A 26,214-nucleotide genomic window follows, 5' to 3' on the forward strand; every position below is an offset into this window, starting at 1 on the left:
CCTTGCAAACACAAGGCCCTGGGTTCGATCCCCAGCACCGCAAAAAAAAAAAAAAAATTCAACAACAAATGCACAAATGACCAATTAAAAAAAAAAGGCAAAGGGCTTAAGCAGACATTTCTCCAAAGGAAACATACAAATATGTTTTGTATCACTGTGACCAAAATACCCAACAAGACCAACTTAGAAAAGTTTATTTTGTCTTACAGTTTCAGATATTTAGTTCATGGTGAGCCAATTCCATTACTCTGGGCCCAAGGGAAGGCAGAACATCATGGCAGAAGGGTATGGTCAAGGAGCACTGACTACTCATGAAGGCCGTGAAGCCATGAAAAAAGGGAAGGGTCCACAGAGGAGACAAGCCCTTCCAGGGTATACCACCAATGACTCACCTCCTCCATCCATACCCCACCTGCCTACAGACACCACCCAGTTAGTCCATTCAAAGTAGGATGAATTGACTGTCTTACAGATCTCATAATCCAATCATTTTATCTCTGAATATTCCTGCATTAACACAGGAGCTTTCGGAGGAACACTTTATATACAAACCATAACAATGGCCAAAAGGCACAGAAAAAGATCCTCAACAATATTAGTCATTAGGGAAATGCAAATAAAAACCACAATGAGATACCTCTTCATTATTACTATGACAGCTATAATATTTTAATGGAAATTAACAAGAATTGATGAGGAACCCTCATATATTACTGGTGGGAATGTAAATAGTGCAGCTTTTTTTTGGCACCAATTTTGTAATTTTTCAATGAGGTAAACATGAAATTACCATATGAACCAGCAATTCCACTCCTAAGTCTATACCCTAAAAATTGAAAGCAGGTGTTCTTACATATGAACATTCACAGTAGATTCATTCTCAATATCCAAAAAGTGGAAACACCTCAACTGTCTCTCAACTGCTGACTGGATAAACAAAATATGATATATCCACACAGTGGAATATTAATCAACTACAACAAGAAGTACTGACACATATTACAGCATGGCTGAACTTCAAAAAACAGGTTTAGTGGAAAAAGCCAAACACAAAAGACCATGTATTGTATAATTTCCTATTATCCAGAATAGGCAAATCAAAAAAACAAGTGATTGCTGGAGGTTAGACAGAAGAAGGAAGGGGGAATACCTTTTTTTTTTTTGGCAGAGGCAGTACTGGAGAATAAACCCAGGACACTACCACTGAGCTACATTCCTAGCCCTTTTTACTGTTTATTTTGAGACAAGTTCTCATTAAATTGCCCAACTTGCAATCCTCCCATCTTGGCCTCTAAAACTGCAGATATTACAAGAGTGCACCACCACGCCCAGCTCAGAAAGATCTTCTTAACAGGTATAACGTGTCTGGTTGGGGCCATGAGAAAGTTTTGGACATAAAGTGTCCCTCCAAAAGCTCCCATGTTAATGCAGGAATATTCAGAGATAAAATGATTGGATTATGAGATCTGTAAGACAATCAATTCAACCTACTTTGAATGGACTAACTAGATAGTGATGATGGTTGTACAACACTGCAAATGTACTTACTGCCACTGAGTTTTACTCTTTGAAATGCTCACAGTGATAATTTTAAAGGAGGGGGGAAAAAAGTAAGAGTACAATCTCATACAAATTTATGAGGACTAAGTTAGTTAAAGAAGATAAAGTGCTTGAACAGTGCATGGCACAAAGTAGGTGCTATAAAGTTCTAGAGAGAGGAAGAGAAGAGGTGGCAGCATCAGACGTTGAAAGTAAACAAGAAACCCTGAAATGGAGTGGATGGGTTTCCCAACCTTTTTTTAAAAAGAGAGTCAGCAGGGTCTAAGAATTCAGTCCTTTATCTCTGTTCAACTCACAGTCAAGTCTTCTGTAACACAGGAGAACTCTAAATGGTTCCCAGAAACTGGCATGTTCTTTAGAAAGTCAGCTCAGAGAATTCTGTAAGAAGAGCAGGAGTCAGACTGCACAGACATCTGTACACTGGGCAATGATCCAGACACTCAGCCTTTTGACAACAGCAATAGCAAGGAGACACTATTATTCTGCTCTGTCCAGGAGAGTCTAACCCACATGCAGTGAGAAAGCCTTAAAGATATATTGCATGCCCCCTCCCCAGACTCTAGATCTATGGAGATGATTCACCCTTTTGTTCTTCACAACAGAAAGCTAGCAACTTGCAGTACCTTCCTCATGCACAGCCTCATCTCAATTACCCCACTTTTCCCTTCTGTGCTACAACCAGGCCAACTTCCTCCAGGCCTCCCGCACAAAACTCCTGCCACCATCTAGTCATTTTCTCTACCTAGAACTCTCTCCTCCCTTCTTCACCTGGCTAAATCAAATATGCTCAGATCTCAGCTCACAAAACAAATGCTCATTCACCCATGTATCCTGGTAGCATTGTCATTTGACTGTGTGACTTTTCTAGCTGTACTGTAATGGTCTCCTCCTTGATGACCAGGCCCCATAGGAGCAAGGACCAGGGGATTCCCAGGTTCCTCCCCTCCCCAGTCCATGTGCTCACCATCATTGATCCTCCCAGCCAGGGACTCTGCACTGAATCCAGCAAACACAACTGTGTGGACAGCTCCGATCCTGGCACAGGCCAGCATTGCTGCCACACTCAGTGGAGACACAGGCATATAGATGGCCACACGGTCCCCTCGGTGGACTCCATGCCTTTTCAGCGTGTTGGCCAGGCGGCAGGTGGTCTCCAGCAGTTCTCTGTAGTACAGGAAAAAGAAAGCCATCAAAGATAGGGAAGGGCCAAAAGACAGACTTTTGTTTGGGCTGGAACAATTCACAAATGGCAAGTATCATACATCCAGCCCAGTGCAGAAAAGATAGCAGGTACCAAAATACTAGTTACATAGCAAGTTCGTTTCCAGAAAGAAATAATTTTAACATTTGTACATTCACTGAGAAATTGCGAAGTTGATAAGGCTGTCTTTACCACCATTTCTTGAAGACCACAAGTATCTGAAGCACAGATTATATTTCAGGGACTCCTGAAAACATTCGCCTCCAAAAGTAGGGAAACAGGAGGCCCCAGTTTTCTGAACCACACAGGCCAGAGACACCAAGAAACCCTCTTGCCAGTCAGGGACACAGGCCTAGACAGAAGAGTTCCCAATGCTGCGAAGTTGAAGAGTCTGGAGGGAAGGCAGCACGGAGTCGGTCACCCTGCTGGAAGCCCAGAAAAAAAGAGAGGGCAGATACTGATAAGCACCGGAGGCAGAGATGGGCGCGGTACCCCTTGGTCTAAAGGGCATCAGTGCCCCACCCCTCCAGATCCTATCAGGAGGTTTGGACAGCCAATCAGAACTCTGCCTCTCCCCGGACAGAGATGATTGGGTTATAAGTGACACGCGACCCATCCCAGCCCATCAGAATCCAAAACACTCATCTCCGAGAAAACCCCAAGTACGCGCGAGCTGCCGCCTTTGTACTGTATGGAGAGAAAAGTGAAGAAAAACAAAGTCAATTGCGGAAGCAAGCTGGGGTCTATTGTTCACATCCTTCAGTTTCCTTAACCGTGTTCTAACCTTCTACCTCGCTGAACTTGAACTTGGCGACTGCAGTAACCAGTCGGTTCCCTATTTTTGCTGTACGTGGTTTAATTTCAGTTAATTTTTTAAAAATAAGAAGTACTAGCACAGATAGGATGAGAAGAAACCTCTCTCTCTGAATTTGGGCTCGCCACCATTTGTCACACTCCTGTTTTCTGCATTGCTACTAAGGGACCCTGGAGCCTGGCAGCACGGACCTCCTTGAGCTCCGCAAACCCCTGATAAGTATAGTTCCCCTTTGTTCAAAGAGCTGCCAAAGAAAGGCGAAGCTCATCGAGAGGCCGCCAGGAAACCTCAGTGAAATGAAAATAAAGGTTCCCCATCTCAGGCCGGGACCTCAAGGAGACCTTTGTTTTCTCCCAATGTCATCCTGCTAAGGAGACCAGATGAGAAACAAATCCCAAGTCCAGCCTGCACTTCTCCCAGGCTGGGGAACTCCAGCCCAGCCTGGCTCCAATGCCTCTTGAGGAATTTCATCTTTTCTCCTTAAAGCTTTCAAAGGAGGACAAAGGCACCATTCAGTGGCACTCCACCCACCCCTTGCCTAAGTTCCAATGAAAGAATACCCCCTGACCAAAATCCACAGAATCTAAGGCCCAGAAACACTCTTAAAGAAGGCTGTGATGGCCCCCTACAGTGCTAAAGAAGCAACTATGGTCAACACAAAAGAGCAACTAGGAGCTTTCAATGCAGAATCCATTTTCATAGCTCTGAGGGCTGAAGCCTCTGGCAGTGTAGGGGGAGATGGAGGTTGAAATTCAGCTATTATTCTACAAATCTAAAGCAGCACTTTGAGGTGAAGGACTGTGGACTATTCATATAGAAAGACTTGTGTTAACTTTCTGTAATAGATGCACTGGCATGGCAGCTTGTATTTCTCAGTTGCTTCATAATTGTCAGAGAGTGAGCACCATCTCATTTAACCCATGCAAGTATTAAAGAGAAGAAAGACCCACCCAGGACCCTGCTGAATATTCAATAGGCATTACCTTTCCCAACAGATGGGAATTCCCAGAAATCTTTGAAATCTTTTCTAAAATGACTGAAATCAGCTAACTTACTTGGTGACTTCCAAAGATTAAAAAATCTCATTCTAAGCACCTAGAATCCCATTCAAGGCATCCTCACAAGGGGACATACAAGGTGTTTGGCACTGGACAAGAAAATGAGAAGGATAGTCACTGAGGGTAGCACAGGGAGCTTTCAGGCGGGGGGAAGAAGATTGAACCAGAAAGGAATCAGTGAGTTTTCCCTAGGGTGGGAGAAGTCACCCAACCACTGAAACTGGGCAGCTGAACTATAGCCCAAAGGAGGACCTAGAAACCAGGCTGAGGCTGACCACGTGTTCCCTGGAGGACTAGGGGCTTCAGTATGGACCAAGGAGCTGGAGCAGGATCTGGTGAGGCCTCAACATGGGCCTGTGTGTTCCTCGGGAGATTGAGGACCTCCGTATGCACCCAGGGGCCTGGTGCAAATCTAGGTCTTGAAAAATAAATGCTGTTCAAGTGATTCTGATGTTTCAAGTACTCTGAAACTGTTCAAAAGCATGTTTTTAAATATTTGTGACTTCTCAAATTCTTCCACAAACCAAAATGCTACTGCTTCCATGTCAAAAAATAATGCAGGACTGGGGGGTGTATTCAGAGTGCAGCACTTGCCTAGTATGTGCGAAGACCTGGGTTCTATCCCCAGCACCATGGAAAAAAAACAAAAGAAAAAAAAAAAAAAAAACAGCCACTCAGGAGAGCTTTAGGGCTCAACTTTCCGGAAACCCCAACTTCCTCTTTGTTTCTTTGTTTGCAGAATATTCAATCTTGCACCCCAGTGCACTTTCCAAGGTTCTGCAACATGCAGTTTTCTTAGAAATGATCCCAGTAAAATGAGTTTTAAGTTCAAGGAGTAATATAACACTTGGTCATGTACTGAGCAGGACATTAAAGTTTCTCTGCAATGTAGACTACTCAGGACCCAGTTTTTAGTATAGACCCATGCAAATGATGTATACAAATGTACAAATCTGGCCTTGTATTCCTGGTACTTAACCCCACTAACATTTTTCTGACTGGCCTTCGGGGAACTTTCTACAGACAACTTATAATATCAACTGGGAATAATTTGTGTTCAATATTAAAGATACAATATCTGTCTGCAAGTATCTGTCACCAACATGACACCTGTATGAACTCAGTCTATAAATGCACCCTCTGCTCCCCAGCCTCAGAATCTAATATTAGCCCCAAACAGGAAATAGCTGGAAACAGAAAAGAGAGGAAGAAATGCACTGGTATTTGTTTTTCATACATCTTCCAATCAAAGCTGTTTCTTCACGGTTAATATTTGAAAGTACCTTTCTCTCCTAGCCATTTCCTAATACCAGCCTAAGGAAGTAAGGAAAGTTGTCCCTGCGTGTTGTGTTTGAGAGCTAAGTTTGTTGGTACATACCTGTAAACCCAGCAGCTCAGGAGAGCCAGAGGATCACAAGTTCAAAGCCAGCCTCAGCAATTTAGCAAGGCCCTAAGCAACTTAGTGAAACCTTGTCTCAAAATAAAAAACAAAAAGGACTGGGGCTGTAGCTCAATGCTAAAGAATCCCTGGGTTCAATCCCTAGTAAGAGAGAAAGAGAGAGAGAAATTGAGGGTGCATAATTTGTTCATTTCCTACAATTACTCTGGCTCTCAGTATTCATGAAATAAACACTAGTTGACAGACTTATCTTCTTTATTGTCCCTCTGGAGTACAAGGTCTACTTGGGCAGAGATTTCCGTTTCATTTATTGCTGTCTTCCCAGCATCTAGAATTAAGCCTTGTTCATAAAAGATGTTTAATGAACATTTGTTGAACAAATGAGCACAGGAGGTGAGCATGAAATGAGAGCCTGAGCTCACCCTGCATTCTCCGGCACCTGTGACAGACACAAAGTGTTTCACAGGCATAGTCACTTCAGTCCTCTCTACCCCTGTGCTGAAGCGGAGGGGTCAATTCCCTGTCTAGATGCAGAACTTGACATTCCTGTGCTGTCTCTAGAACTTAATATTTTCTTCAGCATACTGTTTGTGCAAGATAGAGGTGGTTAGAAAAGAAAGGATGGGCTTTAGAGAAGGGGAACATAGCAAGGCAGACCTCTTCTCTCTGGGCAGGCAGAAGTGTCTTCCGAATCACAACTCCTAGAATCAGGCCTGAGGAGCAGACTCCTCTGACCCTGACATTCCACAGCCACTAAATATTAGTTAATGGTGATGAAACTGGCTCACTCTGCTAATTACTACCACTGAAAGTATAGAAGCCCTGGAAATCAGCTGAACAGGCTCATGAACCAAATATGAAACTCTTCACACATTATTTGTTTTTGTGACCCTGACCTTTAGTAAAAAGAAGCTGCTGTGAAAATATAGAGCAGAAACTGCACTTAAACACAAAAAAAGTCCCCAAGCTGCTATATGCCAAGCAAGACCCAAGACACATTGGGGTTCCCAGGAAATAAGAGCCCAGTTGCCAGTGGTCAACCAGTCTCTCAAGCAGTATGTTTTCTGAATTCCTTGCAGAAAATAGATATGTTTTCTTTTTGTTTGGGTTTTTTTGTTTGTTAGTGCTTTGTTTTTGCATCAGGGTCTCAATCTGTTGCACAGGCTGATCTCCAACTCCTGGGTTCAAGTGATCCTCCTACCTCAACCTTAAGTAGCTGGGACTGTACCAGTGCCTACCACTATACACAGTTCTTTTCCCTAAGGTTTTGGTGTACTCTATGGAAAATACTGAACTTAGAGAGTTTCCAGAGATGTCTTCCTCCAGTTGTCTATACCCCTGGAGCCTTGTCTGTCTTATCTACAAGATGGCCTGACAACAGGGTCTACTCCTAATGGTGCTTAAGGCACAAATATGAAGTCTCAGGCACCTTTAAGGTTTTTGTTTTGTTTGGTTTGGTTTGGGGTTTCTTTGTTTGTTTGTTTTTGTTTGTTTTTGGTTTTTTTACCATGCTGGGAATTGAACTCAGAACTTGAGCTGCTAGGCAGTTGCTCTACTACTGAGCAGTACCCCCAGCCCCTCCCAAGGGCCTTTAAAGATGCCCTATACATGGCATAATCACTGCAGAAAATGAGAGACTATGAAATGGGAGGAAAAAGGTAGTGAGCACTGATGATTCCTAACAGAGCTGGGCACCTCAAGTGCCTCTTCCCCTGGAAGGAGAACAGTTTGCTTTGTACAATCCATGTCCCTCACACAGAGTCAGTGTGACACAAGCATGTGCAGGTGCCTTGCAGTCCAACTGCTCTGTGCCCTGGTGGCAGGTACTAACAGCAGGAGTGGTTCTGAGAAGGATACAGAGTGACCCACAGTCAGAGTTGCTGCCAGCTCTAGGATTCAGACTCTCAGCTGGGGCCTGGGACTCTGAGAGGCCAGAGGGAAGGCAGGCCCACTGTGCACTTTCTGAGCAACCCATCTACCACCTGCTGTGCATCACCCCACCTTCTCCAGTCATACTCACCTCCCACTGTGAGCAGAGGGAACCTTTTCCCCAGGCTACCATCAGGCACACTATCTTCCTCAGTCTCCAGGGGCTGGTTCCCTCCCCAATTCCCTCCTCTGGCCTTCCTTTACCTTCACCCCCAATTCCCACTTCCTTCCCTTGAAATGACAAACAGTAACAGCTATGGGGTGACTGTTCCAAATAGTTCACACAAAAGCACAGCTTTTCATCCCTGTGTCAAAATGCCTAAAATAATCAACTTGATAAAGTAAAAGGTTTATTTTATTTGGTTCACAGTTTCAGAGATTTTAGTCCATGGTCACTTATCCTTGTTGCTTTGGGCCTGTGGCAGCATAGTACATATGGCACAGTATATGCTCTAGGAGGCTCCTCTCCTATGGCAACCAGGAAGCAAAAGAGAGAGACAGGAGGGGGCTGGAGTCCCATTGTTCCCTTCAAGGGTGTGCCTACAGTGGCCTAGCTTCGTTCCAGTGGGCACCACCTTCTAAAGGTTCCACCACCTCCCCATAGCCCAACAGGTTGGTGACCAAGCCTTTAACACATGGGTCTTCAGGAGGCATTAAAATCCAAACAATAGCACCATTCAACTGTCAACCAGCCTATGGGCACTGAGGTCTCATTCCCCTCCATTTTCCAGATGAGGAAACTGAGACACAGAGAAGTTAAACCACTTTCTCAAGGCTGCCAATTGAATGGGTCAGAGTAGGATTCCAGGTCTAGACTCCCCTTGGAGTCCCATCTCACACCCAGTTCTTCTCATAAGTTTCAACATCAGAACACTTGTTTTTGTTTCCCAGGCTTCCCAAGCATCATGATTTTTACCAGCAGCCAATACTCTTGTTATTTAAATGTACCATTTTTCCTTGGGTTAGTTTACATTTTTAATAAAAATTTAAGAATGAACCAGGCTGGGGGTACAGCTTAGTAGTGAAGTATGTGCTTAGAATGTGCCACACAAGGCCCTGGATTCAGTTCCCATCCCCAACCCTAACAAAGAAAGGAACCAAAGGCTCTGCACCTAAGACTGACTCCTGTTTAAGAAGGAAATTACCACCAGGCTCAGTGGCGCACATCTGTAATCCCAGCAGCTCAGGAGGCTGAGGCAGGAGAATCTCAAGTTCAAAGCCAGCCTTAAGTTAGCAAGGCCCTAAGCAACTCAGTGAGACCTTGTCTCCAAATAAAATACAAAAATGGGCTGTGTCTCAGTGGTTAAGTACCCCTGAGTTCAATCCCCAGTAAAAGGAGGAGGAAGAGGAAGGGGAGGAGGAAATTACCAAGAGAAGTGCTAAAAACCTGCTCTTATCCATAAATATTAAATTGAGCCTTTCTTCCATCAGGAATGCAGAACAGGGGAGAGAGTAGGGATGGCTCCATATTCGAGATCCCCTACTTCGCGGTGTCTCCCTAGACATGTCCAGGTCAAATCTCACATCCTAAGTTTTTTTCTTCCATGACCATAGTCAGTATGCAGTTGACCATTAGGACACCCTTGTCAAATAGAAGTAACCATTAATGCCTGATTTCCTCTTGGACCTCTCAGCAGTTGGCCTTGGCCAGAATCTTGTCTCCGGAAAAGAAGTTCTTTCCCTTCCAGCTGCAAAATACACTCACTTCACTGAGAAAACCAAGTGCAAAAACATTAAGAATCCCAGGGGCTCCTGCAGGCTCATGACCCTGGACAAGCACACTCTGGTGCACTCCAAGCCTGGAAGACAGCCCTGAAAACAGCTAGGCCCTGGCAGAACATTCACCTACTGGCTGGACAGACTTGTTTACCTCCCAATCCACATAATTAAGTCCTTTCACTAGTGGGATTTGGAAGAGGATGTAGGTTTTAACTTCCTAAAAGCATCCACTTTTCCTTTGGTTAAAAAGAAAAAAAAAAAAAAAAAAAAAAAAAAGCCACAGGGTGGTTTTTCAGGTCCCACTCCCGGTTTACATGTCCCCTGTGCCATCTGTCTCTCAAGATTGCCCTATACAAGTTCATTTGTCTGCAGCAGCAATGACAAAACACAGGGAAGCTGATGAGTTCACATAGAAAGTTCCAGACCATGTGCAAATTAGGAGTCATTCTATTTCTAGGCTTTTCTGTGAGTCCACAGAATATTGCAAATTAATACCTGGGGGGAAAGTCAGCAGGAGGGTGACACAGTCAGCAGCAGGTAACATTTAAAGGGCACCAAAAAAATAAAAAAATAAAAAATAAATAAAAATAAAAATAAAGGGCACCAAGCCTGCTGTAACTGCCTGGGACCTGAGTTGGTAGCAGGTTGGAGAACTTAACAACTAAAAAGAAAAGCCCTGCTTTATAGAATTTGCTGTTTATACCAGAGTATAAACATTAACCAGAGTAAATTTTCCACCTACAGCTGATTTCAAACCATGAATGTGATTCATGTGAATGAGGTGTTGGGACGCTATATACACAATCACTCTGAGGAGCACTTGATGCCACCAACCCCATAAGACTTGGAACCACTAACTAAACTTGCCTTACTCCAGGGGCAGCCTTCTCATCTTTCTTAGCAGCCACACCCAAAAATCTTCCTGTGACACCCACCTACCCCACCGCTTGAGAATGTCCTTAAAGTTCACATAAACTTTCCTTCATGAAACAATAATTGCTAGTCATTTATTTATTTCATTCCTCTTATTATTCATTTGATAATAAGTAATTGCTAACAGAAGCTTAAATTGTAACTTTGAAAGAAAGAGAAGAGCAAATGCTTGCCTCTTTTTTATTCCAAGCCATATCACCTCCCTTTTAAGGCCACAGTCTCTCTGACCCTGAGCTTCAGATGGAGTTAAGTTCTGTATAAGCTCAGAGGTTGGACTTCCAGACTCCACTTCCTTCCTCGGCATGGGGTCAATAACAGGGAGTATGCTCACATATTTTCCCTGAACAGCCCTTGATACCAGGGCCACTGCACATATTCATGCATCTCGTCTCTGCTGGAACCCACAAGAGGCCATGTAGCACTTCAGAAGTAGTATGTGAGCTTCTGCAATTTCACAAAAGCATCCCTATTTGCAACAGTGAAAACATGCCAAAAACCTCACACAAATTCCAAGGCTAGAAAACAATCACGATTTAGTTTCAACTACCAGAAAACTAATGAGTTTACATTGTCAAAATAGAAGATGGTTCTTTTGAAAAGGGGCTGGCCTGCCATGAATCTGCATCCATATGAGCCTGCCCTGGATGGAATAAATAAGTTAGGGGTCAAGATCAGAGCCTGTTAGTTGCAGCAGACCTTAAGCAGCTGTGGCAACCAAAGGCCTTGGCACAATGGGAATTAATCTGAGAGTTTGTTCACCTGCATGAAGTGGAGGGATCAGCAAGGCCATGCCTGTGGCCTGGGATCTGGGAAGCAACAGGTCGGCTCCTCATCCTGTAATAATCAACACCCCACCCCATTACCAGAATCAGGTCCCCTCCCACACTGGGTTGCACCTGACTGGTCTTCACCTGTTTCTCCACAGCATCTACTCCAGCCTCCCCAGGGGCATCCTTCCCTTGAGACATCTTTGCACATGAGATCTCTGTAGGTAAATAAGAACTGCACACACACCGGAGAGGCTGCAAGGCACACTGCTGTTTGCTGGGTTTTTCAGGAGTACTCCCCCTACCTCTGAGGGTGGTGAGAAGTAGCTGACCTGGCAACAGTGGTGGTTTCCCAACCCCTGGAGTCTGCCTGAGTTACTTTGGGATTGTGCCACAGGTGAGGGCTGAATGTCCACCCTAGAGCTGCTCCTCCCTCTTCAGTGATTTGGTAAGCCCCCTGTGGAAACTCCCTTTCTGCTTAAAAGAGTCCCAGTAAATCTGCTTTCTGCATCTGAACAGATACATTTCCCAACTTCATTAACAAAGGTGCATTTTCAAAGGCAGATTCCCAAACCTCCTTCTGCCAGCGAGGTCTGTAACAACATTCTAATGAGGTATGTACAGCCACAGGAGAATCAGGAAAAGAAATGAAGGTGAGGCGAGTGGCCACTCTTCTGAGAAGCAGCCAATACCCAAGCTGTCCCCTTCTCCTAGCACCCTGTGCTCTCTGGTCCTCCAAGCAAGCAGCACAACCAGTGCCCAGCACACAGGGATGTGGGGACACCCTCGCTCATCTCCCTTTCCTCTCCTCCAGTGGCTGCATCTTCATTCCCAAGCTCCCCTTCACTTCCTTCTCCCATGATAAGGGTCACAACCTACACCTGCAGCCCTGTCCAGTTTTTAGGACTTTACAACCTTCAGCCCCACTTTTTCCTACTTCCTACACTCAAGCTCTGTCCAGACCTTCACAATGGTCCTGGAGCTTTCTGGCACCGATGAGCCCCTTCTGGGATTTATGAGTGTCTGTTTGTCCTCCACTGCCCCAGCCATCTGGAAGATAATCACCTTATCAGTAAGAAAGCACATTGTCTGCACACAGCCCTTGTATACACCACCAGGAACAATGCTTATTGAAAGGTTTGTGGGAAATATCAACAAAGGGAAAACAAACTATTAGGCTGGATGGTCACCTGAATAACAGTGTTATTGTTAAAAACTTTTTACCTCTTGATTGGTTTGCATCTTCTGTTCATAGTATTAATTTTATACCAAAATGCTGTATGTTTATGAGTTTTGCTCTTATATAGCAAAATAATTAGTGAGTTTTTTCAAAATCTAAGATTTCTGGGGTGGGATTGTTGCCCCAGTGGTTAGCGCTTGCCTAGCATGCAATCCTCAGCACCACATAAAAATAAATAAATAAAATAAAGGTATTGTGTCTACTTACAACTAAAAAAATACTTAAAATTTTTAAAAATCTAAGATTTCCAACAAACAACTTAAAAATTGTCAGAAAAAGAAGAAGAAGAAGAAGAAGAAGAAGAAGAAGAAGAAGAAGAAGAAGAAGAGGAGGAGGAGGAGGAGGAGGAGGAGGAGGAGGAGGAGGAGGAGGAGGAGGAGGAGGAGGAGGAGAAGGAGGAGGAGGAGGAGAAGGAGGAGGAGGAGGAGGAGAGGAAGAGGAAGAGGCAGAGGAAGAAGAAGGGAAGAAAAGAAGATTTTGTGAGCCTGGGGCAGTGGCACGAACCTATAACCCCAGCTCCCAGCAGAGGCAGAGGCAGGAGGATTGCAAGTTCCTGGCCAGCCTCAGCAAACTTAATGAGGCCCTGTCTCAAAATAGAAAATAAAAAGGATTGGGGATGTAGCTCAGTGGTAAAGTGCCCCATCTTGCCTCTTCCATCCACAGGACCTGAGCCTCAGATTCCTCAGTGAATTACCCCAGCCAAAGCTAAGTTCAAATTCTAATTCTGGTTTTTCCAGCTGGGTAAACGCCCAGTTCCTGAGGCTTTCTGGGTCAGAAATAGGAACTAGAATCACCCATTTCAGCACTTGCCCCATAGATGGGGAGAAGGGCAGCACCCTAAGGCAGTAGGGTAAGGGTGGGTGACTTTAGGAGGAATGAGCAGGGACGCCCACACACAGTCCATCCGCATCCTTCTGAGTACTCTGAGTGCTGTGCTTCCCCTAGCATGGGAGGAGGAAATGAAGAGGGCAAGAGAATAAAGATTCAACCCCTGTGGGAAGGTATAGGGAGATGAACCAGGGCAATTCGCATTTTCAAGGCAGTGTAGAAGGGTAAAATTTTCAACCTTCTGGTCCCTTCTGGGATTGTAGGTTTGTGCCACTGCCCCAAGCTCACAAAATCTTCTTTTCTTCTGTGCTGTTCTGTTGGAGACCCCATGCCTTCTGGCCTCAGGACATCACAGCCACAACCTACAACAAAGCTGTAAGTCAGACTAACCCAATGGTCAAGAGCCTGCAAAAACAGGAGGAAAAAACACAAAATGCAACAACAAAGCCCTGGCCTCCTACTCACAGACTCCTACACCAGAGACCTCCCTGCCCCCTCTCCAGGAGCCAGCACCCCTCCTCCTCCCACAACCTCTTCCCTCCCCACCAGCTACTACATGGCAAAAAGGGGATTCACAGGAGGGGCACCAGCTCTCAGGGAAGCACATGTGTGTCCTGGAATTAAACTTCTGCCAGGCTTTGCCCCCAGAGAATTCTCAGAAATGTCTTCATCAAGGTTTCTTGAAACATCCAGATGTGAGGTCATTGCTGCTGCAGTCTGAAGATGCAGCTATTCTAAAATATGAAATCTGAGGACCTTAACAGTGCCCTGAAACAGTGGTCATATATAGAAAGAACAGAACAGTGGTCACATATAGAAAGATAAAAACCATTTCCCAGCTTCAACATCTGGAGCCAAAATCTTAAAGGCAAGGTAGATGCTGACTTAAAAACTTGTGCGTAACAAGTAACAGAGTTTCTATTAGATTCCCACTGCCAGCATGCAGATTCCAGATCAACCTTCTCAAATGGAGTTATTCAGATGTCCACCAGGGTGCCACCTCCTCTTAGGTGGGGAACCCAGGCCTAAACATCACCTATGGTCCAGGAGGCACTGGCCTCTCTCCCCAACACTGGGGTCCCCTGAATACACCAAATCTGCCTTGAGAGAGGATTGTTTCACCCATTCCATCTCACTGCACGCATCAGCCTCAGTCAGTTAATGAACCTCCCTCGACTGCCCCAATGTTTTAATAAAGGAGTTTATTCTCTAAAGCAAGTAATATGGGGTGATAAGGAAGAGGTGGCAGGCATGTGGAGGGAGGGGGCTGCCTTTCACTAATGCATTCAAGGTGGAATCACGCTGTGTGTCCTCACCCACTCATTCCTGAGCCTAGCAGACACATACATCCACAGACTGCTCTTCTGAAATCCTCTGCTAACCTGCCTTCGATTGACCCCAATCTGCAGCAAACATAGACCCTTCCTGTCCAGACATAGGTCTGGGCTTTCATCCCATGTGGTCCAGGCAATGCTTAGCAGGCCAGGGAAGGAGAAGCATGATTCCATTGTGCAGATAAGAAAACTGAGGGTCAAAAAGGTGATTTGCTCTGGGTTACACATAGCCAGGGGACGGAGCAGTCACCAGGCACCAGGCAGCTTGGTGAAGACACACCCTGCAACATGCTTACCTCTCATGGCCCCTCCTGCCTTCATCTTCATGCTTCCCTCCTCTGCCTCTCAAAATTCAACCCTCCTGGAAGCCTTCTCCAACCAGGTGTTGTGTACAGTATGACTTCCTGTTTCCTGCCACTTGAATCCACAGACACCAGCCACTTCTGTGACCTTCCTAAGTGACTATGCTAAGACACCCTGGACAGAGGTTAGGGAGGCAGCTCCAGGATAAAGGTTCCCCACCCCATCCCCACCAGGCTGACGCTCATGGTTTATAGCAGTTCCCTCTCCCCCAAATAGAAGGGTGCCACACACGACAGGTCCCATCTTGTGCTTCCCTTGTGGGCCCTCCACATTAGGCACTAGCTATGTGAATTCTTGATGATGTCCAATGTTCCTCTCAAAGATAAAGCCATTGCCCTCAGTACCCACTGAGGGGTTTGTGGCAGGCAGAGTCAGGGGAGGCCTGACATCCCCTCTGCTCCTCTGGACAGGGCTTTCTAACTAAACCCAACTCCCACCCAATAAAAAGGCCCAGAATGGAACCCCAGGAAATCAGTCCTATGGAAATCACTCAGCCACAGTGCAAGTACTTGATGCTGTCCTTCCCAGTACACAGAGGGAGCCCACAATGCTCCACTATGTTTCGCAATGATGATTAGAACCCGCCTTCCTGGCACAAGTTCATCAGTGTTAAACAGTGCCTGGAGTTATCTAATCTCTGCTTTTACAGATGAGGATGCTGAGGCCCAGAGGGATGGCCCCAAAGCCACAGGATGGTCAGAGATAAAACCTGGTTTTATGGCTTAATTACAACACTCTCATTTGGCCTCAAGTTAATTTCAAATCCTCTATCCAGAGCCTCAGATGAAAGAACACTGGTTCTGACTTGGTAAACACTCACTCTGGCACTCACAACCTGCCCTCTCCTATTTCAGGTCACACCCCACAGGCTGAGCAGATGTGAGACCAGCTGCAAGGCCTCAGTCAGCTCTTGAGGGCCTTTGTCCACTCCTAGCTTGGAAATCCCTGGCCTAGACCCCAGACAGGTAGCAGATCTGAAGCCTCATTAGTCTCCCCAAGATCAATATCATCTTGCTAAAGAAAAAGCACTTGAGTTTTTCTGCACATCTACTCTCAAGAGTCTGTACAATCTTTGCATCTGAACTAAGATGAGAAGGACTATCTTCTAAAAGAGGTACATGTGGATGGTAAGAAGCAGCTGCCTAGAGTGCTCTCTTGCCACCCTGCCTCAAGGAACATGCAAATTATCTATGCCTAGCCTAGTGGCCTCCAGGGACCCTGTGCCAAAGGGCCTGCTAGGTCTTTGGCTTTGGGCAAAAGAATATTAGAAAGGGGCTGGGTTCAACCTCAAGTCACACATGTCCCTCTTCCTGGAAAGTGGGCACAGATAATCCCAAGCTGAGTCCCAGTCTCATTGCCCTCTGGTAGGATATGTCCAGGAATTGGTTTCTGCTGCGGCTACTCATAGCTTTGGGATACTGGCACCCCCTCCAAGTTGTTAAAGTGAATCCCCCCAGAACTCCCTACCACTTGGCCACAGGAAAGGCCTCTGACCAAGTGAAGTAGAGTTTAGATGCCAGTATGCAAAACAACATACACCACAGGCAATGGTTAAGTAACCCAGGGCATGTCTATCAAGAGGTGTGACACAGCCATCACAAAGCATGAAGCAGAGCTGTACCAGTGCTGTGGAAACAAGTTTAAAAGATGTGTATATAGCTAGGCATGGTGGCTCTTGCCTGAAATCCCAGAGACTTGGGAGACGGATTGCAAGTTTGAAGCCAGCCTCAGTAATTTAACAAGATCCTCTGTAACTTAGCCAGATCATGTCTTAAAGGGAACTTTAGATTATGTAGAAGGAAATGAGAGGGAGGAGGGATATGAAAAATTGTGGAATGAGACAGACATCATTATCCTATGTACATGTATGATTACACGAATAGTATGAATCTACATCATGTATAACCATAGAAACAAAATGATGTACCCCATTTGTGTACAATGAATCAAAAGGCAGTCTGTAAAAAATTTAAAAATAAATATTTTTTTAAATTAAAAAATAAAATATATAAATAAAAAAGGCCAGGGATGTAGCTTGGTGGTAGAGCACTCCTGGGTTCAACCCCCAATAACAAAAATTTTTTTTAAAGTGCATGTGTTAGGGGTGTGTGTGTGTGTGTGTGTGTGTGTGTGTGTGTGTCTGCCTGCATATACGCAATGGTGGAGATTCTGGTGAATTCTCAGCACGTAGGTGTTGTTAAAGGCTGAGCCCCACAGTTTGGGGGGAATGAGCTGTTGGTTCATGACATGAGAAGCATGACAGTGATTCTTCAGAAACGAGCCTATCTAAAGAATTTAGCAGATCCAGGAGTGAGAGGCTCTGGGCACCTGAGGAAGGAAACACGTTACTGACCAATCCCTACCATCCCCCATAAGCAAAGTCCCAGACAGAGGATGCTGACATAGCCCATTTTGAAGGGCTTCATCTTAGGATGGATCGGGCCCCATCCAGGTCTGCTGACATGGCCTGTAGCATGTGATGTGGGTTCATGGCTCTGAACTTGCTGACTTGGAATCAAGTCACAGCTTCCCCCACCAGGCAGTTGCACCAGTCAAACAATTTCACCTGACTCTGTCTCCTTTTCTGAAAGTTTGGATTAGAAAGATACCCATTCAGAAAAAACATCAGACTGGAAGTTCATTGCTGGGGGAGGGGTGGTGATTAACTGAGAAGGGACACAAGAACTTTCTGAAGCAATGATTGTTCTGTCTCTTAAAATACAAGTTTGAGTTCCACAGGTGTATGCATGGGTCAAAATGCAACAAATATACACTTACACATTTCATTGCAGGTAAATTTCACATCAAAAGAGAAAAATAAAACATAGTGTCCTCAGTTAATCATGTGCATGATGGAGTTCTTGTGGAAAGTACACTGATGTCTGGAACTTACTTAGAGGGATGAATAGATGGACCACACATGTCAAAACTGTAAAATCTAGGTAGTGGGCAGATGGTATGTGCACTGTTCCAATTTTTTTTTTTTGATAAAATATTGGAAGTAATAATAATAATTAGCAGTATTATTCTTTTCTAATCAAATTGTGGTCTTTAAAATAAGGCAGTTATGGTGTTTAAAATAGAACTGGAACTTAGTAAGTACACAATAAATAGTGGCTACTATCGTAATCATCATTCTTTTTACTTGATAGTTTTGTTGGTTTGTTTTTGTTTGTTTTTTTTTTTTCTTGTTTTGTTTTATTTTCGGGGGTGGGGGTTGGTGGTAGAGATTGAACCAAGGGGTGTTCTACCACTGAGCTATATCCCTGGCCTTTTGTATTTTTTATTTTGTGACATGGTCTCCCTAAGTTACTGAGGCTAGCCTCAAACTTTCGATCCTCCTGCCTCAGCCTCCCAAGTAGCTGGGATTACAGGCATGTACCACCACTCCTAGTTAGTATTTACACTTCAATGTATTCCGCCATCTCCTTGTTCCAATGCTGTAGTCATATTGGTTATAATTATTACCCCCATTTTACAGATGGCAAAATTGTTCCCTAGTTGACTATGTGATTTCCCAAATTCATCAAACCAACAGAGGATGGCTCTAAACCAGAATTTGCCTTTTTCTGTTGACTCTGGGTCTCATGAGAACCAGAGAAAAATCAGGCTGCAAATTCCTCCAGGGCAAAGTTCACTGTGCCTATCCCAGGGTGAACCTGCAGGTACTGACAGTCATCTGCTGTGCCTGAGGTCAAAGTAAGGGGTAAGAATGAGGGAATTTCTTCCTCCCTGGTCACTGTCCAAGGGGCCTGTTAGCATGCAGACTTTTAAACTTCCTGAACCAGGAAACTGCCTTGCACCAACATCCCAACCTATGGGAAGTACAGTGTCATGGGGTTGCTTTAAAGGGCCTGAAAACTGGGGCTAGAAGCTCAGTGGTGGCACAAGTGCTTGCCTGGCAAGTACAAGGTCCTGAGTTCCATCCCCAGCACCACAAGAAGAAAGGAAGGAAGGAAGGAAGACACTATGACTTTGGAAGTTGATCTTTGAACCCAGGAAGGTTGTGGCTATTCTGAGGCTCCTTTGGTACCACTGCACAGGACATCAGGGCAGGAAAGCACTTCGTTTCAGTGACTAAGCGTGCGCATGTGTGTGTGCGCGTGTGCACACACGTGCTCCATCATGCTGGTAGGACAGCCAGAAGCAAGTGTGGGAGGACAGGAAGAAAATCTCATGCAAACACCTAAAATTACCAGGAAGATGATTAACCAGAGTCCTTCAAGGACTTGCTGCAATTACAGATAACTTGCATGTACACTTTTCACTCAAAAAGCAAATGGAAAGAGCCACCTGGTTCCAAGCCTGGTTAAAATCAGCAAACAATTTTGGACTAAGTCTGCTTATTCTTAGAGAGAATAATAAACACTTTGTCACTTTGTGAATAAATTTGACAAATTTATTAATAAATTTGTCTCTGGCCCAGGGCTACTTCTTTGCCATGGAACTGAAGTTGCCCTTGGTTTTAACATTGACTACAGTCCAAACATTCCACATGGTTTACATTTAACCACACATCTCAGGGGCCCATGGAATCCAGTTTACAGACTGCTGAAGATTGCAGCATGCAGCTAGGGGTAGGAGGGGGTGTAACCCATGGCCCACCCACCCCCAGGGCCCAGGCACACATGCAACACAGATGGAAGGAGATTAGTTCTCCAGGGAATGTCAGGACTGGACTGCTCACAGTTGGCATCCAGTTAGCACCTCTGGCCCCACAGCTGTTTCTTATCTTTTATGGAAGGATAACTCCCAAGGAAACTACTTCAAGGCCCTTTTCAGAAAAAAAGTTTGTTCACAGACAAATAGAGCTGAGTCAATAAACATTAAAGCAGTCACAGCAGCCTATTTATTTGATCAGCACCCCAAAAATGTCCCCTGTACACAACTGCATGGGGTTTACTCCCTGGGTCCAGTGGCAAGGGTCTCAGCAGCAAGATGCTGCTGGCCTGTAGGCCATATGGAGACTGCAGCCAGGAAACAGAAATAAGAAACCAACACAGGCCCAGAGCTCAGCCCTGTGAGGGAAAGAAGCACAGGATCCACAGCTGTGAAGCTCTGATGGGTCTGAGGGCTGTGAGGTAGGGGTACAAGCAGGCCAGTTCCATTGGGAGCTAAAGCAGATTAACAAATGTCACCACTGCTGCTTGAAAAAGTCAATTCGAACACAGTATTACCAGGCTTGGTGAATTTGATCTGGGATAAAACTGAAATTTGAGAAACAAATGCAAAGCAATGAGCAAGGGCCCAGTTGCTCCCAAGTCACCCAAGTAGCCAGGGAGTTACTGTCAATCTCAGATCTTCAGGCTAAACCTGTTTCTCCGAACACTCCTCCTGTGTCGCTCTCACTCCCAGGTACCAGCTACAGGCACTCTTTTTCTGTTCCCAGGGCAAACTGTTCCCCTTGACAATTAGACCTCAGTCTAAATGAAATACATGGGGAGCTTTCTACCTCCTTTTCGGAGAGGCCTTCCTTGACTATTCAGTCAAAAGTGACCCCTCTACCAGGAATTTGGGATTGTTTGTTATTATAACTTTATCTATCCTGTCCTGACAGACACAAAAGCACTCAATGAAGACTTGCTAAATGATTAGACAAGGAAAGTTTGAAGCCACCTCCAGGATAGTAATCACAGCAGAAGACCTGATGAGGTGAGGGGTGGAAAGATATGTGAACAAAGGACACACAATTTAGGCACATTGTTGTAAAGGTAAATTATGGAAAAGTATGCCTTAAGGTTTTGGGTTTTTGCTTTTTGCTTTATTGTTGTTTTGCTTTGTCCAGTGCTGGGGATGAAACCAAGGGCCTTGTACATCCTAGGCAACTGTTCTACCTGTGAACTACATCCCCAGTCCCAAGTCAAGGAGGCTTTAATGGCAAACCAATATTCCACACTGACCAATCACAAAGACTTTGGGCTCCTATAGGAAACAATTTTAGGAAGGCCCATTACCCATGAGCATAGCTACCCTCCCCACCCCCCACCAATGCACATGTGCTTGGAATCTGCTTAAGGAATCCAAGAATAAAATTACCACATTTTGCCACATAATTGTTGCAGATTTCATGCCAATTTTTTTTTTTTTTGCAAAAAAAGGGTGTGACCATTATGTGAAGCAATTTTTTAAAACCATGCCAGTATTACTTTAAAATCATTTATGACTAAATTACTTTTGATGCAAATTTGGGATGCATGGAACACTCATGAATATACATAAATGTGGTGGTGATGATTATGTGGCAAAATATGGTATCGTTTGTTTTAAAAAAATACTCTTTCAAAGGCTATAATATGTATTATCCTGCACTCACAAGGGTGTTGAGAGTAAAAGGCTGAGTAACTGACTTCTATGACTCCAGTGTGTATTTTATTCAGTTTGTGCTCATGCTTCCTTTTCCTGGAATAAAAGGACATTTCCAAAGCTGAAATGTGTTCTCTGATACTCAGTCACCCACCTCCCAGAGCCAGACACCAGCAGCAGGCCCCTGTACCTTGAATATTTGCCATGTTTGCTTGTTTCAGAAAACCCAGTTGCACTTACGGGAATCTAAAGATATTAAATCGCCAAAGTGAACAAGGACGTCGGGGCTCCTGCCAAGCTAGGGAATCCTTCCCTGTTAAATGGTACAGCAGGGGTGTTCGATGCTGGCAGTCATGACTGTCATTCATGCATGCCAACAAACAGGAAACCCAGATCACCCTGCTGGATACGGAGATCTAAGAACGGACAGACAGTACCTGTAGGTGATCCTCACTTCAGTTCCAGGCTCATCTCGCTCCCAGATCAAAGCGACACTCTCGGGGGACTTCTGAACATGTTGATCCAAGCAGTTGACTGTACAGAAACAGGTGTACAGACATTAATCTTGATGTCTTTAGAGGGAGGAAGTGGGCAGGGATCTACTTTGCTGTGGCTTGCTCTATTTCTGCAGAGATGGACCCTACCCTCATTCATGGTAAGTTTTCTACCTCCCTGCAAGGAACGGGTGATTGTCAGAGCTGCAAAAATGGAGATGCCACCAAGCAAACATTATGCCAAAGGTAAGAGATGACTTCCCAAAACTATTCTTTTTTTAAAATTTTTATTTATTTTTATTTTTACAGACTGCATTTTGATTCACTGTACACAAATGGAGTACAACTTTTCATGTCTATGGTTGTACATGATGTAGATACACACTATTCATGTAATCATACATGTACCTCATTCCACTATCTTTCCTTCTCCCATTCTCTCACCTCCTCTTATTTCCCTCTACACAATCCAAAGTTCCTCCATTCTTCCCTCACCCCCTCCCCACCCCATTATGTATCATCATCCACTTATCAGAGAAAACATTCGGCCTTTGGTTTTTTGGGATTGGCTTATTTCACTTAGCATGATATTCTCCAGCTCCATCCATTTACCTGCAAATTCCATAATTTTATCTTTCTTTATGGCTGAATAATATCCCATTGTGTATATATTTCACAGTTTCTTCATCCATTCATCTATTGAAGGGCATCTAGATTGGTTCCACAATCTAGCTATTTGAATCACAAATATTCTTTATTCTCAAAATATTACTGGGACCACAAACACCAGTGGTCCCAACCCTGGAGACCAGTTGCCATCACCTAGACCTCCCCTGGACACCTTACCCAGTAGTCCCCGGGCTGGACCTCATGGTTTTCAAAGCTCCTTGGATGGTTTTAGGTGTAATTTGCACTGGGCACTGCAGCCAGAGCTGCAGGAAAGAATACTTAATGCAAATAGAACATTCCTGTTGCAACACGGCTTATGGAGCACGCTCCCTTGTGCAGGGTAGAGGTGCCAGCCAAGACAGGGATCCAAATCCTCTCCCAGGTATCCAATGGGTACCCTATAAACTAGTCTCTGTTCCAAGAAGTGACTCAATGATGGGAAAATGCCATCCTAGTTTTCCAGGAAGTTCTGCTCCCCTCCCCCTCTATTACCTAAGCTCAGATCACATGACTTGCCTGCAAAAAACAGTTTACTGTAAACCTGAGGATTAGTATGATCTGTTCATTTGCTTACATCCTGTTCACTATTCATTTGATTTCAAAGGTGAGCTTAACTCAGACCAATTACTTCAACCAACACTCAAAGCCAGCTCCTCCTTACTCAGTTTCCTAACAATGGTACCCAAGTATTTGGAGGAAATGAGTACTCTGAATAGCTTTGGGGGTCAGTGATTGCATGTCCTCCTGGTCTTTCAGGGTCACCTCAGTGTCCCATATGTAATTTGTACCTCAAAAATTTTAATAAATGTAGATGCAGGGGGGAAATTTCCAGTACTGCTAATTGATACAGAAAATTTCTTTGAAGTACTAGAAAATAAAAGAGAAGATAGGCCCAAAAACTAAAAGAGAGGAAAAGCAAGAAGTTGAACTAAGAAGGGGTTTAGTGAAGCCAGGTGCAGTGACTCACACCTGTAATCCCAACTAGTTGGGAGGTTAAGGCAGGAGAATCCAAGTTCAAGGCCAACCTAGGCAACTTAGCAAAACCTTATTTCAAAATTCAAAATTAAAAGGGTTGGGGATGTAGCTCAATGACTGAGTATGCTGGGTTCAATTCCCATTACCAAAAAAAGGGAGAGAAGAAGGGGCTTAGTGGCAGACCTGGAGTTGTACAATCAGTAGACATAGTGTGTGTGCATACATTTGTTCAGATGCCATGTATACACAGCAAAGCCAGGCTACACTCTACATTCTGTTCAGTGAAGTTGTCACCACTCACCCACCCAAACACACACACAACACCACAACACACACACACACACACACACACCATCAACAAGCGTTTTTTATTATGTTTTTTTTGTTTGTTTCTGTTTTTGTGGTACTGGAGATTGAACCCAAGGGTGCTTTACCACTGAGCTACATCTCCAAACCTTTTTACTTTTTATTTTGAGACAGGTTCTCATTGAATTGCAGAGACTGACCTTGAACTTATGATCCTCCTGCCTCAGCCTCCCAAGTAGTTGGGATTATTGTGTGCAACACTGTGCCTGGGATCATCACGGCTCTCTGATGCTATTTTCAGCTTTAGCCCTGGAGCACCCAGGCATAGAGACCTCAGATAAAATCAAGCAGAATGCAGGGTGTCTGTGTTTCAGCATGAAATGATTTATAATTTTAAAAACACTAGAATTTCACCCACTGGAAGCCACTTTCCCCAAGTGCTTTTCTGAATGGGAGTGGGTCTCTTGGGAGCACAGAAAAGAGAGGCATATAAAACCTGAGATAGTTTAATTCAACCAGTGTCCTGGCCACCAATTCTGATCAAGACACAATGCTAAGTACAAAAGGAAATGCAAGGAGAGATATTCAGTCCCACTGGTACAGGTTAACAAATACAAACATAAGAAACATGTAAGTAACCAAAACACAAAGTAGGCTGTGGCAGATATCGTAACATTTGTCCGAAAAGAACAATGAAGCTGAATTTACCCAGACAAGGCAAACCCATGGAAGTTAAGAGCAACCCCAGACTGAAACAGTACAAGAGCCTCTACAGGGACAGCACCCTCTGTAAATCAGGAGTAAGAAGTACCAGCATCCCATTAGGAATGGGAAATGAAGCAGGTAACAGGTAGAAGTTAAGTGGTCCGCCAAGGTCACACAGTAGGAGAACTGGCTTTAATGCAGGCAGATGAGCTTCAGAGTCTCGCTACCTTGCTCTTCACAGTCACTCTGTGATGGTCGCAACGGGGAGCCAAGAACAACTTTATGCAAGAGGTGAAAGAAAGGTGAGCCCTGTCTGTGGTGAAGGAAAAAGGAGATGTGAACAGGATGTGGTTTTACAAGTAGGTGAGGCTTAGAATAGTCTAGAACAGTGAAGGGTAATTCAGGCAGGCAAGAGAAACAAGCAAACCCTGATTTTGATGGAAAAACAAGGCTGTTAGGGAAAAAATGAGCAAACTAGTTTGGTAAATATTGGTCAACTAGGCCCCAGCCTAAGTCGAGCTTACAGATGTGCTGTTTCTCTGACTGGTTGTTTCTCTGACAGGTGTGTGTGTGTGTGTGTGTGTGGGAGAGAGAGAGAGAGAGAGAGAGAGAGAGAGAGAGAGAGAGAATTCAGTCTATAAATCAAGACTTTTCACACTAATACCATGGATTTCTGGCTTCTGAGCAATCAGCAGAGAGGCCACCCTTTAGACAGGACCCTTTCCCCAGTTGCCTGGCCCTGGGTGCAAGTCTGGGCAGGTCATGACAAGCTGGGAAGGCTCAGCTCAGGAACGGTGATGCAGAAAGTCCTGGAGGATAATCAGAAATGGACTGGATGAAAGCCATGGACCCTAAAGGCAGGTTGGCAGGGAACATGCTGCTCACATAAGACATGGGTTCCTTTTAGCCCTGGGCTGCTGCAGCTATCAGCTGGGTGCTGGTGACAAATCCTCCAACCACTCAGACCTGCTGAGAAGATTCCAGGAGATGTGTGCCTAGGTTCTCATCTGAGAAGTTCTGCTCAGACATACTTTGACCCTTGATAACTCTGAAGATGCAGTCTGGCCAGATGCAGTTAGGAAACAGCCTCAGAGACTTCCTAGTGGTCCAGTGACCTGCCTAAACTCCCAGCCAGGAAGCTGTAGGAAGGGTTCAAATCACACTTTTTCACTTGGGTTCATCTCACTGCATCCCATGACAGCCACAATGCTGGCACATTCTTCTTTCCCAGAGAGTGACTGGATGACTATAAGCTGAGACCCCTACCTCCTCTAAGCCCAGCAAGTCATCCTACACCAATTTTATGCCAAACAGGAAATCAAAGCTAAGAAAAGTGGAGGGGAAAAGCCTACACTAGAGTGCAGCCAGGTGACCACTGAGATCAGCTACATGTCCATCTCTTCCCAGATACTGATAGATGGCAGGAATTCAGGCAGGTCAGAATGAATCCCCAAGTGCAGTGTTTCCTCGGTGCCTTCTCCACACACAAAGGGCACTCAACCAGTGACTGCAGAGGCTTAGAAAGATAGGTCTTCCTGCTGGCCATGCAGAGTTCAGGGAGCTCCTCCTGCCCTAGGGTCTTTGTACTCCGCCTGCCTGATGCTGCCCCACACCTTC

The 26,214-nt window shown here is 44.8% G+C and overlaps 1 protein-coding gene across 1 annotated transcript in view; it reads right to left on the reverse strand.

Moving 5' to 3' along the window:
* Acss1 (acyl-CoA synthetase short chain family member 1) overlaps window positions 1–26,214 on the reverse strand; it is a 60,462-nt gene that overhangs the window by 25,402 nt on the left and 8,846 nt on the right. The window contains exons 2-3 of the mRNA XM_047539142.1: window positions 21,886–21,982; window positions 2,525–2,724 (exon numbers count right to left, since the gene is read on the reverse strand). Of these exons, the coding sequence (XP_047395098.1) occupies window positions 2,525–2,724; window positions 21,886–21,982 (297 nt within the window). The remainder of the gene's footprint in view (window positions 1–2,524; window positions 2,725–21,885; window positions 21,983–26,214) is intronic.

This window comes from Sciurus carolinensis, chromosome 2 (genome assembly GCF_902686445.1).
Source record: "Sciurus carolinensis chromosome 2, mSciCar1.2, whole genome shotgun sequence".
Classification (NCBI taxonomy): domain Eukaryota; kingdom Metazoa; phylum Chordata; class Mammalia; order Rodentia; family Sciuridae; genus Sciurus; species Sciurus carolinensis.